A 13,910-nucleotide genomic window follows, 5' to 3' on the forward strand; every position below is an offset into this window, starting at 1 on the left:
AGGCATTAGAATGTCTAAGTTGGTCTTTGGCACTTTGCAGTCTTCACCCTCTTACTGTTCTACTCTCTAGGTTTCCAGTATCCTCACACTTGCTCTCCCCTAAGCCCTGGACTATGGCCACCCTATCCAGACATCTTCTAAAACCTAAAATGGGCATGCTCCAAAATTAACCTACCTCCCTGTAACCTCCAAATTTTCCATTTCTTCTGTTCCTACCAAAGCATCCACAATTAATGTCGCCTTAACTCTCACACAAATATCTGCTTTTTTTTTTGGAAAGGCTAACTATAACTATTAAGTCTGTAAATGAACTTCAGAAAAATGGAATTTCAGGCACTGAAACAAAATAAACTGAAAACTGAAGACCATCTAAGCAATACATGTGGTAATATCTGGGGCACATAGGCAGGCGGATCAGTCATGCCCTGGAGTCCTATCCCTAAGGTCAGTTCTAAGTTCCTGCTTTTCTGCCACCTGTCAATCCAGAGTCTCTAAGCAGTCTGTGGCTCACTTGTGTCGAAATTCCATGGGATCTTTTGTTACAAACACTGATTCTCTGGCCTCACTGCATACTTCTACATAGCTCTCCCTAATGATTACCTTTTTAAGCACACTCAGATTGGAGAATTATGCTCTAACAGCTCCAAGCATTCTGGGTTTTAGTGTTTGGTTTGGTTTTCCCATAATGATTTCAACAGCAGTAGAAATGGCTATGACTGAGGGGTTAAGAGTGGTCATCTGCATGGCCAGTAGTAAACCAAGGGATGTTTAAATCCTAAACATTCTTTAAAGAGATCATTCTTATAAGCCCTCTATTCTTTCAAATACTCTGATTCTTGCTAAAATTATACCAAGAGATGTGCAGTAGGAAAATCCAAATACCAGTAAGCAATTTATTATACTATTTATATTGAGTTGGCAAAAATAGGTAGGTACTACCAAAAAATTTAATGATTACATCCAGAATCTCTCTAGTTTTATTTTTAATTGATTGCTCTCATAGCCCTGAATTTTATAGGGTTAATACTACACTGATTTAGTGTTGGTTTGTTTGAAAGTCATCAGTTTTACATAAACTCTCAACTGCCAAAACGACAAAGAAAAATCCAAACACAGACCCATATACACTTACTTGTAAAGATATTGATCCACTGTCTTTAGTTTTGCTTAGGAAGCTAGAGATGGATAGATTCAAGTCAATGCTGCTATTATCAGCAGTGGAACCAGTGCCTGAATCAGTATCATTTTCCTTTTGATTCTCAGATTCTGGTAACATGGTTTCAGTTTTTGATAAAACTTCTCCTTTATTTTCTGCATCTTCAGGATTGATATTAATACTGGGTATTGGAACAGGCTGAGGTTCACTGGGCTGTGAAGCGGCAATAACTTGAGGTTCTGCTTTAACTGGCACTTCACATGGAATTTCTTTTTGCTCTGCGTCCATCTGAGCAGCGGCTTTATGAACATCCGGAGTTTCACTTTCTAAAGCTTTCTGGTCAGTATCAGTCACTACACTTCTGACCTCTGTTCCTTCAGTGCCACTTGATTCAGTAATCTCAACCTCATTTGTCCCGACTTCCTCACTGGTCTCCAGTCGGTTCTCTGAACTGCTGATTAGTTGTTCCTCACCTTTCCCGTCTACAGATTTTTTGTCTGCCTCATTAGTTTCAACCCCTTCTTCAACAGAAACTTCCCCAGAACCACCAGCCTCAGGACCCTCTGTGGACTTGATCGCTGATGTCTGGCCTACGCCACCCACTTCTTTCCCATCATTACGCTGAGCATCCTCAGCACTGCTCTCAGTTGCCCTCTGAGCAACGTCTTCTGCCTCATTTGTTCCTATCACTTTGCTTGTATCACTGATCATGTCTTTTTCAGTTTTGTCATCTTTTCCCAATTTCTCTTGGGCGTCTTCCTTTGTAAACTCAACTTCATTTTCAACTGCCTGAATATCTGCCTCTCTTTCTCCAGTCTCTTCAGAAACTAAATCCATTGCTTGAACAGTAGTATCTTCAATTTCTTCAGATTTTATAAACTTATTTTCAAGTATCTGCTGCTTTTCCTGATCTGTTTCTTCTTCAGGTTTCAGGTTCTGCTCAGTATTTGTCTCTGAAGTTATCATTACGTTATTTTCCTTTCCTTCACTGACGGAATTAACGTCCACTGCCTCATGGTCTTCTGTATCAGGAAGATTTTCAAGCTTGGGTCTCTTCTCTTCTCTTCCATTTTCCTCAGTTACTGCTGCTTTAGTATGAAATTCAGCCATAGCTTCTAAATGAGTATCATTAACATGTTCATCAGTACCCACCCCAACCTTTTCAAGTTCATCACTGGTGGGTTTTTCAGTAAGAATTTTACTGTTAAATTTATCTTCAGAAGTATTACGTTCTGTTTTTTCCGAGACAGATTCCAAAATACAAGCGTTTTGTGAAAGCTTATCTTCTTCAGAGCTGGCAATACTCAGGTCAGAGGAGGCACGCTTACTGGCAGGTATTGGCTAAAAAAGATTTTATACAGTTTTAGCGTTAAAAACGTTAATTTCAAGATGGTGACCAAAACAATATTTCATATATATGTGTATATATATATATATTAAAAAGACGAATTCATATATATAGTGATTTAATATTTTTATTCAGTAAAATTTGATAAAATTATAAAAATAATTTAAAGAACTGACAAATCTTCACATAATAAATATGACAAAAATGGAGAGCAAGGAGCAAACTTGAAAGCAAAGAGCAAACTTAATAAATCTTCACCTCTAAATCAAAGGTTTTTGTATTGCTACCCAATAAATCGGGCTTCCTTGGTAGTTCCATAGTAAAGAATCCACCTGCCAATGCAGGAGACACAGGTTTGATCCGTGGGTTGGCAAGACCCTTGGAGGAGGAGATGGCAACCCACTCCAGTATTCTTGCCTGGGAAATCCCAGACAGAGAAGCCTCATGGGTTACAGTCCACAGGGTTGCCAAAGAGTCGGACACGACTTAACAACTAAACAACAACCCAATCAATTAATTCTTAGACATACGTGGAATCATAACTCATAACCCAACTCTGAAAATCGCCAAAACACAACTTCCTTTTTAAATACTGACCAGGGAATTTTCTGTTTCCTCATCATCATCCTCCTCTTTGCCATCTTCAACTTCTTCTGTAACTTCAGCCTTCGCCTCTGCGATCAACTCCCGAATTGGTTTGTTGGAATCAACAGTCACAAAAGGATGCTGTTTGATCATTAAAAAGAGCACACTCAGTAACAACTGAAATGCTTGTGGAATGAGTTTCATATATATAAAACACATTATTATGTGGTAAGAACACTGACATGTAAATAGGATAAATACAAACAACTTCAGATGACACTACATCTGGGATAAGACGACAGGGAAGGGAACTGAACAAGAATAAGGGCGGCCTGCAACTTTATCTCCACGTGTTTTTTAAGAATCTGAAAGAATTATGTCAAAAATGGTAATACATTACTTCTGGGTAATAGCTTCATGTACTTTGCTGTATGTCTGAAAATTTCATAACCTAAAATCTAAATTAAAATTAAACCAAGTTTCAAATACATTACTAGTTCTTAAATAATAATAGTATGCTTACATCTCATATAAAACCTCAATAAAATAATTACAAAAAGCTTCAGAGTTCTGTTAAAAGTGTCTATAAACACCTGTTTGTTTTTTTTACATAGTTCTAATGTTTTTAAGAGTAAGAAGATATTTTATTCATCTCCGCACTCTGCACTTAGTGTTTGGCACAGACTAAGGCCTTCCAGTGTGGAGGAAGTGAAACAAGAGAAAATGCATTTCAAGGTTATACTTGTATAGACAGAAAGGCAATGTTTCTTGCTTCTCCCTCCAGATAAACAGCACCCTAAAAACCATAATGGAGGAGCTGCACAATAACTCAACCTACTAGTAACTGCTTCAGGACCTGTCATTCTACTTGTCTACCTCTCCTATTGTTTGACAAAATTCTATTTCAAATATTACAAACAAGTCCTGCTATAAAACAAAATTATTCAATCACTTCAACACCATTTTTTCTTAAAGTTAGCAATATTTACTGAACATTTACCCTCATTGCAAGAGACACTAAACAAAAATTAATTAGCTCACGGCCCCTGTCAGCAAGGTACTTGTTTTCTAGTAAGGGAGAAACCGAATGGAAGTGATTGACAAAGTGGAAATAACTAAACAAAATGAAAAGAACACAAACTGAATCAGAAAAGCATAGGAGAAATTACTTAAAAGCTAGATAAATGCCTCTTAGTAAGGGGAGCACATGTTTCTAAAGTAAATGTTAACTACTACAATGTATCCTGTGTTTGCACAGGAAAACTGAAGGAGTCTGAATCTGTATTCATCCTAAAGAGACGCTCCAGCACTTACGTGGTTTGCCACTGTCATCCTACTCCTATTTTACCTGCAGTAGCTGAGATGTAGTCCACCTGGAATCCACATTCTTTTCCAAGCATTTCTTTAGAAAGTCCTTAAAATTTGAAGACCTTCAAAATAAAATTTTAATAATGACATTCTATTTTATTTTCTTGTTATTAAAATCAAAACTATGAGAAACCATGGTTGAGTTCTATCATGTATGTAATAGTATTAACTCAATATAAAACTAGTTCATGAGAATATTAATATTCATAAGTCATTCATTTATAAATACAAGTCACATGTATATAAGTAGGCTTATAGTTTTAAGTCACTGAGATACAGTCAAATGTTCATAAGAAAGCTAAAAATCACAAAAAATCTTCTATTATATTAAATTCCACAAATACAGATCACATATATGCCTCAGCTTCTCACAGAAAATACTTTTTCATGTAGAACTCCAATCACTGCTATTTTCAAATTGATGGGGAAAGTTAATTATAAGAGTTTATATGATCCTTAAGTCTCGAAAATACACCAGTATCAGTTTTCTATTTCATACAACCTTTGTACCATGTACCTAAGTTTAAATACCCTTGGAAAGCTGGAAGAATAAATCTTCAAGTTTTGCTTCTTAAAAAGTTTTGTTTAGGAATATTTTACCATTTTGATGGCTGTGCTAATGTAGGGGGCTCAGATTTTGCTATTTTTAGCAGCACTCTCATTGGATTTAATTCATGATGAGGTGGTTCTATCTCAGCCATCTCTATTAAAGTGATACCCAGGGACCAAACGTCAGCTTTGTAGTCATAGGGTCTGTCCTTTGATGTTTCACACATGACTACCTCAGGAGCCATCCTATGAAGACAGAGAATTGAAAATTAAGACGTTTAACTTAAAATGGTGATCACAAACCACATAAAAGACAGACGGTATAATCAAACATGCAGACAAAATTAACATATAATAACTGCTGACATAACTGATGCAGCAAATCCATAAAACTGGATACATACCAATAGGGTGTGCCAATAAAGGAATCTCTCCTTTGAATTGTCCTTGTGTTTTTAGCTGATACTCCAAAATCCGCTTGAAACAAATAACCATACAAAAGTATTACTGATAGTTTTTAAGCAAAGTTTGCTATATTCAACTTAAGGGAAAAGCATATCAAGTCTTTAATAAGATCACTGTTATTAAAGAGTAAGCAAAATAGAACTGGAGTGGCAACCCACTCCAGTACTCTTGCCTGGAGCATCCCCATGGACAGAGAAGCCCGACAGGCTACATAGCCCATGGGGTTGCAAAGAGTCGGACACAACTGAGTGACTAAGCACAGCACACAAAATGGAAAGAGAAGTAACTTCCCTATTGCCCTAACTTTGACCACGCTCTTTCTACCATATCCCCACCCTCCCCACAAAAAAACTGCCACAGAAAAGATTCCATCATTAATACACTTAACACCACCATCTTCACACATTTGCAGATCACAAATTCTCCAGAACTGACCAAAAAAATAGTAATTTTAAAACAGACCAATCTATCCACTTCAAAATAAATGTCAAGTAGTGCTACATGTTACAATTAAATTGAAGGACAGTTTTTCTATAGTGTGAAAGACAGAAATTATACCAAAGAAGCCTTAAATGACAGCATGCCTGCGTGCTCAATTGTGTCCGACTCTTTGGGACCCCGTGGAGTGTAGACTGCCAGGCTCCTCTGTCCCTGGGAGTCTCCAGGCAGGAATACTGGCATGGGTTGCCATGCCCTCCTCCAGGGGATCTTCCCAGCCCATGCACTGAACCCGCCTCTCCTGCGTCTTCTGCATCGCAGGCAGATTCTTCAGTGCTGAGCCACCGGGGAAGCCCAAATGACAGCGTATGTCTTACTAATTTCCTCATAATATTACATCACAAAGAAAGAACTCAGGAACGATGCTTCCTGATTTAAATCATAGGGCACAGCAACACCATAACTTTATCAGTTGTTTACTCCTTTTCAGCTTAGAGCTCAATCACTAACAGCAACACAAAATTGCTATTGCTGCATAAATTACCTCACGCCATATACATTTCACTCCTAAAATTTCATCTGACATGCCACAGTTCTCAAGACTGAATAAATACCAAAGATCTAGTATTTGTATTCATGCCCCGAGGTCTGGCACAGAATACACACAATAAATGGCAGCTACTATCACTAATAATATTGCAATTTTAACCTCTGTGATACTTTGGCAGTAGAACTTTTAAAACTCATGAAATCCTGCCCTGTATTCTAATTATTTGTATCTATTATATAGTTTTCTCTTTTCTTTTTTTGACCAGGTAGTTCTGCTTAAATTAACACCTTGGTAGCCGCCTACTGCCTACAGAACGATGTTACACTTGCTAATGTGGTGTTATGAGGGCTTCTCTGGTAGCTCAGATGGTAAAGAATCTGCCTGGAATGCTGGAGACCCCAGTTAGAGTCCTCAGTCAGGAAGATCCCCTGGAGAAGGGATAGGCTACCCACTCCAGTATTCTTGGGCTTCCCCGGTGACTCAGACGGTAAAGAATCGGCCTGCAATGCAGGAGACCTGGTTTGATCCCTGGGTTGGGAAGATTCCCCTGGAGGAGGGCATGGCAACCCACTCGAGTATTCTTGCCTGGAGAATCCCCATGGACAGAGAAGCAGGCTACAGTCCATGGGGTCACAAAGAGTTGCACACAGCTAAGCGATTAAGCACACAGTCAACTCAGTATTTACTCCATTTCAGTGTTTTTTGAGAACCCATTAACGATCTTTTAAACTTTTTTTCCCTCAGCACATGACTGGGCAAGGAGGTCCAAAACCAGACCTAAACCACAAATGTCCACTGCCAACAGTCATACCTCCCTAAGTACTCTTAAGAGCAGGCGATAAACTAAGGAGGGATAAGAAGCCACCTTCATTCTTGTGCAAGGGGGAAAATTAAGGTCATTATTAAGTACTTTACAGTTCTACTTACAATAATGTGGCAGATATATGTTGGTCTGTTAAAATAGCATTTACATATTTATTTCCATTTGCAAGAATGTGATCTGATAATAAAAATTTGGTTATTGTAATGTATATATGGCTCCTGAGGATACTACGGTTCTATAATATCTGTGTATACTTAATACAATGTCACAGAAATGGAAGACATTCTGTACGCATGAATTAATGAAATAAAGTGCAATTATTTTAAACGTCAACCAACGCAAAACTATTTCAGCATCCTAAATCTTCAAAAAGTTATTTTTAATGCCATTTTTATTTTATACAAAAGTATATTGCTGTATTCAAATAAGATTTTAGAACACTTACAGAAAACATGTACCAAAAATAGATCAAAATTATACTATTTCAAAACAAGCTACAAGACTTTAAAATATGATATAAGACATAAAAAAAGTAACATATATCAGCATTTTAAAACTCATGAATGAGGTGACAGAACACAAGAGAAATCAGAAATAAAAAATCACTTTAGAAACAAAGACTAAACTAGGAGGAATACAAGAGCAAATAAACACAACGAATTCACACCCACTATCACTTCACCCCCATTAGGATGGTTATCATCAAAAATACAGAAAATTACAAGTGCAGGTAAGGAGGTAGAAAAATTGGAACCCCTGCACATTGCTATGGAAATGTAAATTTGTGCAACCACTGTGGAAAATGGTACGATGGTTCTTCAAAAATTTAAACATAGAATTACCATACAATCTGAGTATCTGCCCAAAAGAAATGAAGGCAGGAACTCAAAACAGATATTATACACCCATGTTCATAACAGCATTATTCATAGAAGCCCAAAGGAGGAAGCAACCAAAGTGTCCATCAATGGATGAATGAGTAAGTCAAACATGGTGTATACATATGTTGATAACAGAATACTATTCAGCCTTAAAAAGGCAGAAAATTAACACATGAATTTGAATAGGACATATGTAGGAATTCAGAAGAGCCTTGCTCTGTTCTTTGGAAAGGCCTAGAAGGAAGGCCAGTCCAGAAACTATAAGTATACTTGACACTCAGACTGTGGTCTTAAAATACCATGTTCTAATAAATGAAAGAATACAAAACCACGCATACTCTTGCCAAAAAGTCTTTGGATTTCTCTGCAAATTGAGGGAAATACAGAGAGGAACTTACTGACGTCATCAGGAGTATGCAGCCAGTAAAATGCAAGATAAGAGAAACTACAGGTCCAACAGCTCAGGTCCCACAGACGAGTGTTTCTCAACCTCTTTTTTAACCTCTCCTAAAGAGCCTTTTTAGACATTTTTCCCCAGTCCTCTCTCTCATGAAATTTTAATGTCACAGATATACTGTATATCTGTTCATGTACTATCAGTGGGCCTTTGGAGGGTCACAACCATGGTAATACGGAGCTTTTCTTTCTTTCTTTGAGAAAGCATGCCCTGAACATGCATGCCACAGATAAAACATAAAGAGAAGAAAGGAATGGTGGGGAGGGGGATGGGGGGCATGAGCCATACATTAAAAGAGACTTAAAAGAAAAAGCAGGTTTTAAACATGGACAAGTCTAAACTCTAAAGTCAAGAGATGAACACTGGGTGATAGGGCCATGAAGAAACACAGGGAAGTGATTACTATAAAGGTTAGTATACAGGGTACCTGTGGAAAAGAGGACAGTGACTTGAGATGAGGCACGTGATGCAGCTCCTAAGGTGCCTGCTGCTGCTGCTGCTGCTGCTAAGTCGCGTCAGTCGTGTCCGACTCTGCACGACCCGACAGACAGCAGCCCACCAGGCTCCCCCGTCCCTGGGATTCTCCAGGCAAGAACACTGGAGTGGGTTGCCATTTCCTTCTCCAATGCATCGAAGTGAAAAGTGAAAGTGAAGTCGCTCAGTCATGTCCGACTCTTAGTGACCCCATGGACTGCAGCCCACCAGGCTCTTCCATCCATGGGATTTTCCAGGCAAGAGTACTGGAGTGGGTGGCCGGTGCCTGACATATTTCTATTTCTTTATCTAAGTGGTGATTACAAAGCTATTGTGTACAGAGCTACAAGTCAATAAGCTACACAACTCTTAACGTGGTTTCCTGTATTTATTTCTCAAAAAAATATTTAAAATTTAGTAGTATATCAAAGTATACCTGCTTAGAGGTCATGACAAAGTAAAGTGAACTATGATCACTGGTATCAGCATGGCCTTTGGATATATCTTGTCCTTTTAATATCTGTCCAAAATACTCAAATTTAGGCTTCATCACCAGAGTTTTTTTATAATTCATATCTTGGGGATACTTAAAAAGGACTGTATCTTCTATCTGTATGTGCATATATGAAATTCATTAATTTCCCATCTAAAGTTTATATCTATTCCTCCTTATGAAATTATCATTTATTCCCTCAGTGCAAAAAAAAAAAAAAACTATTTTCAACCTTATACTTAATTTAGCATCTTTTTTACACTTAGTTACTTTGTGAGTTTAGCCAAGATACCATATCTACAAAATAGAATATAAAACGAAAGATGGGAAAAGAAAACAACTAGATATGAGTTCTGGAAATGAAGACAAAACTAAGTGGTTTTACATAATGTGTCATTTTCTAAATGTATTATATTTATAAATATTAATTCTACATATAAAAATTTAAGGGAAAAATTATTAGGCAGTCTTTTATAAGTGTGTCTTTTTAAAAATAACAATCCATCCTTTCTTATTGTTTAAAGAGTCTTTATATCAGGTGCCTATACTTAGAAATTCTGGGAGTTAATGAATAATTATTTACCCAAGTGTTTTTTTTTTTTTTGGCCTCACCGCATGAGGCCAGGAGGATCTTAGTTCAGGCCAGGAGGTCTTGCAGGATCTTAGTTTCCAGGCCACTGGCAGTGAAAGCACCAAATCTTAACCACTGGACTGCAAGGGAATTCCCGCCAAGGAAGTATTTTAAAAATTCCTATTGCTGTTTATTCACTAAGTCGTACCTGATTCTTTGCAACCCCATGGAATGCAGCTCACCAGGCCCTTCTGTCCATGGGACTTCCCAGGCAAGAATATTGGAGTGGGTTGCCATTTCCTTCTCCAGGGGATCTTCCCAACCCAGGGATCGAACCCACATCTCCTGTTTGGCAGGCAGATTCTTTCCACTGCACCACCTGGGAAGCCTCAATTTAAAAAATTAACATGAAGTAATTCTCCATGTTTTACATATTTTAACGTAATTCTGTTTCACATATTAATATTTGAGTCATAACAGAACAATATTAAGTAACAGACATACAGGGAGAAATCTCAAAGCATAAAGTCAAACGTTTTATCTAAAAGAATAAACTTACCCAACTTAATATCTCCATCTAAGGTAAAAAGAATGTTGCCAGCCTTTAGATCTCTGTGGATGATTTTATTATCATGTAAGTAGTTCAAAGCTTCTAAAGTCTGCTTACAAACTACTTGTATTTGGGACTCAGTTAATGGTCTCTCAAGCTCTGCAACGAAAAAGTAAACAAATAAGCATTTTTGTACCATGAAAGTGTATCAGCAGGCTATATACCTTTAATACCTTTACTGTCACTGTTGAAGATTATATACAATGAAATGACTTTTTGAAAAGTGTAACACAAATATTACTGTCTTCACATATTATCAGTTCAATTCAGTTCAGCTGCTCACCCGTGTCGGACTCTTTACGACCCTATGAATCGCAGCACGCCAGGCCTCCCTGTCCATCACTAACTCCCAGAGTTTACTCAAACTCATGTCCATCGAGTTGGTGATGTCATCCAGCCATCTCATCCTCTGTCGTCCCCTTCTCCTCCTGCCCCCAATTCCTCCCAGCATCAGAGTCTTTTCCAATGAGTCAACTCTTCGCATGAGATAGACTAAGTACTGGAGTTTCAGCTTCAGCATCAGTCCTTCCAATGAACATCCAGGACTGATCTCCTTTAGGTTGGACTGGTTGGATCTCCTTGCAGTCGAAGGGACTCTCAAGAGTCTTCTCCAACACCACAGTTCAAAATCCTCGATTCTTCGGCACTCAGCTTTCCTCACAGTCCAACTCTCACATCCATACATGACTACTGGAAAAATCATAGCCTTGACTAGACAGACCTTTGTTGGCAAAGTAATGATTCTGCTTTTGAATATGCTGTCTAGGTTGGTCATAACTTTCCTTCCAAGGAGCAAGAATCTTTTAATTTCATGGCTGCAATCACCATCTGCAGTGATTTTGGAGCCCCAGAAAATAAAGTCTGACACTGTTTCCATTGTTTCTCCATCTCTTTGCCTTGAAGTGATGGGACCAGATGCCATGATCTTAGTTTTCTCAATGTTGAACTTTATGCCAACTTTTTCACTCTCCTCTTTCACTTTCATCAAGAGGCTCTTTAGTTCCTCTTCACTTTCTGCCATGAGGGTGGTGTCATTCGCGTATCTGAGGTTATTGATATTTCTCCCAGCAATCTTGATTCCAGCTTGTGCTTCTTCCAGCCCAGCGTTTCTCATGATGTACTCTGCATATAAGTTAAATAAGCAGGGTGACAATATACAGCCCTGACATATTCCTTTTCCTATTTGGAACCAGTCTGTTGTTCCATGTCCAGTTCTAACTGTTGCTTCCTGACCTGCATATAGGTTTCTCAAGAGGCAGGTCATCGTGGAATGTGAAGTCAAGGGGGCCTTAGAAAGCATCACTATGAACAAAGCTAGTGGAAGGGATGCAATTCCAGTTGAGCTATTTCAAATCCTGAAAGATGATGCTGTGAAAGTGCTGCACTCAATATGCCAACAAATTTGGAAAACTCAGCAGTGGCCACAGGACTGGAAAAGGTCAGTTTTCATTCCAATCCCAAAGAGAGGCAATGCCAAAGAATGCTCAAACTACCACACAGTTGCACTCATCTCACATGCTAGTAAAGTAATGCTCAAAATTCTCCAAGCCAGGCTTTAACAGTATATGAACCATGAACTTCCAGATGTTCAAGCTGGATTTAGAAAAGGCAGAAGAACCAGAGATCAAATTGCCAACATCCACTGGATCATGGAAAAAGCAAGAGAGTTCCAGGAAAACATCTATTTCTGCTTTACTGACTACACCAAAGCCTTTGACTGTGTGGATCACAATAAACTGTGGAAAATTCTGAAACAGACGGAAATATCAGACCACCTGACCTGCCACTTGAGAAACCTATATGCAGGTCAGGAAGCAACATTTAATTTTAAAATTTTATTATGGTCTAGTCAAGGCTATGGTTTTTCCAGTGGTCATGTATGGATGTGAGAGTTGGACTGTGAAGAAGGCTGAGTGCCGAAGAGTTGATGCTTTTGAACTGTGGTGTTGGAGAAGGCTCTTGAGAGTCCCTTGGACTGCAAGGAGATCCAACCAGTCCATTCTGAAGGAGATCAACCCTGGGATTTCTTTGGAAGGAATGATGCTAAAACTGAAACTCCAGTACTTTGGCCACCTCATGAGAAAGGTTGACTCATTGGAAAAAACTCTGATGCTTGGAGGGATTGGGGGCAGGAGGAGAAGGGGACGATCGAGGATGGGATGGCTAGATGGCATCACGGACTCGATGGACGTGAGTCTGAGTGAACTCCGGGAGATGGTGATGGACAGGGACGCCAGCGTGCTGCGATTCATGGGGTCGAAAAGAGTCGGACACGACTGAACGACTGAACTGAACTGAAGAATACAAAAATAATTAGGCTAATTTAACTTACTGAATGTTACTCAACAATAAGATAAATACACATGTATAAATGTTTGAAATCCACTGACTTTTTTTAAAGTATCATTTAAGATATAAATGTAAGGAACAATAAGGCATTTACCAAGCATCACAGCATCCACTGCTCCACCAGCACAAAATTCAATGAGTATCTGCAGGCAAATAAAAAAGCACATGTCTAACACAACACTGACTCTGAGTATTTTTCCTTCGAGCTAGCAAAAAAGATAAATAAATAGCTATCAAATAACCTAAGTTACATAAACAATACTATGCTAACAACCATAAAGACTTTCTTTGTAAAAAGAGTTACAAGTCTTGCTATACATCTGAGAAAGCACAAAGGGAGCACGCTGTGGAAGTATGTGCATCTTTGTTCACCGCCACCTGTAGTGCCCCAGGTTCTCTAAAATTACCAGGTACAGAATTTTTATTAAGGGCCATATTATACATCCATTTCCTCACCACTCAAAGACTTTATAATCTCCTTTTTTAAGGTAATTATTGTGAGTTAAATGAACAAGTATATTTTTTAACTTTACTAACAGGAATACATCCTGAAAGGTTGCTTTTAGTTTTTCTAAAAACTTGGGGAAAACATACACAAGAGCTTCAGATACTAGCTCACTTATCACTTCGCACTGGATGCCTTCCCAAACCTCCCTGGTACACACCACCATGCATTTTTACTTCCTAATCCTCGTCACCGCTTTCATTTTGTATTTTTATGATTCTTCAATTAACTCATGTCTATCTCTCCCTCCCACTGTCCCTCATAGTGGTCTAGCTGTTTCTGTTAATT

General features: G+C 38.5%; 1 protein-coding gene across 2 annotated transcripts in view; it reads right to left on the reverse strand.

Annotated features, from left to right (window-relative positions):
• SLK (STE20 like kinase) overlaps window positions 1-13,910 on the reverse strand; it is a 61,352-nt gene that overhangs the window by 23,560 nt on the left and 23,882 nt on the right. For both annotated transcript variants that reach the window (XM_005698432.3, XM_005698431.3), the window contains exons 3-9: window positions 13,212-13,260; window positions 10,718-10,867; window positions 5,411-5,483; window positions 5,058-5,252; window positions 4,438-4,519; window positions 3,102-3,230; window positions 1,133-2,497 (exon numbers count right to left, since the gene is read on the reverse strand). In XM_005698432.3, coding sequence (XP_005698489.1) covers window positions 1,133-2,497; window positions 3,102-3,230; window positions 4,438-4,519; window positions 5,058-5,252; window positions 5,411-5,483; window positions 10,718-10,867; window positions 13,212-13,260 — 2,043 coding nt within the window. The remainder of the gene's footprint in view (window positions 1-1,132; window positions 2,498-3,101; window positions 3,231-4,437; window positions 4,520-5,057; window positions 5,253-5,410; window positions 5,484-10,717; window positions 10,868-13,211; window positions 13,261-13,910) is intronic.

The sequence above is a fragment of the Capra hircus genome, chromosome 26, assembly GCF_001704415.2.
Source record: "Capra hircus breed San Clemente chromosome 26, ASM170441v1, whole genome shotgun sequence".
NCBI classification, from domain to species: Eukaryota; Metazoa; Chordata; class Mammalia; order Artiodactyla; family Bovidae; genus Capra; species Capra hircus.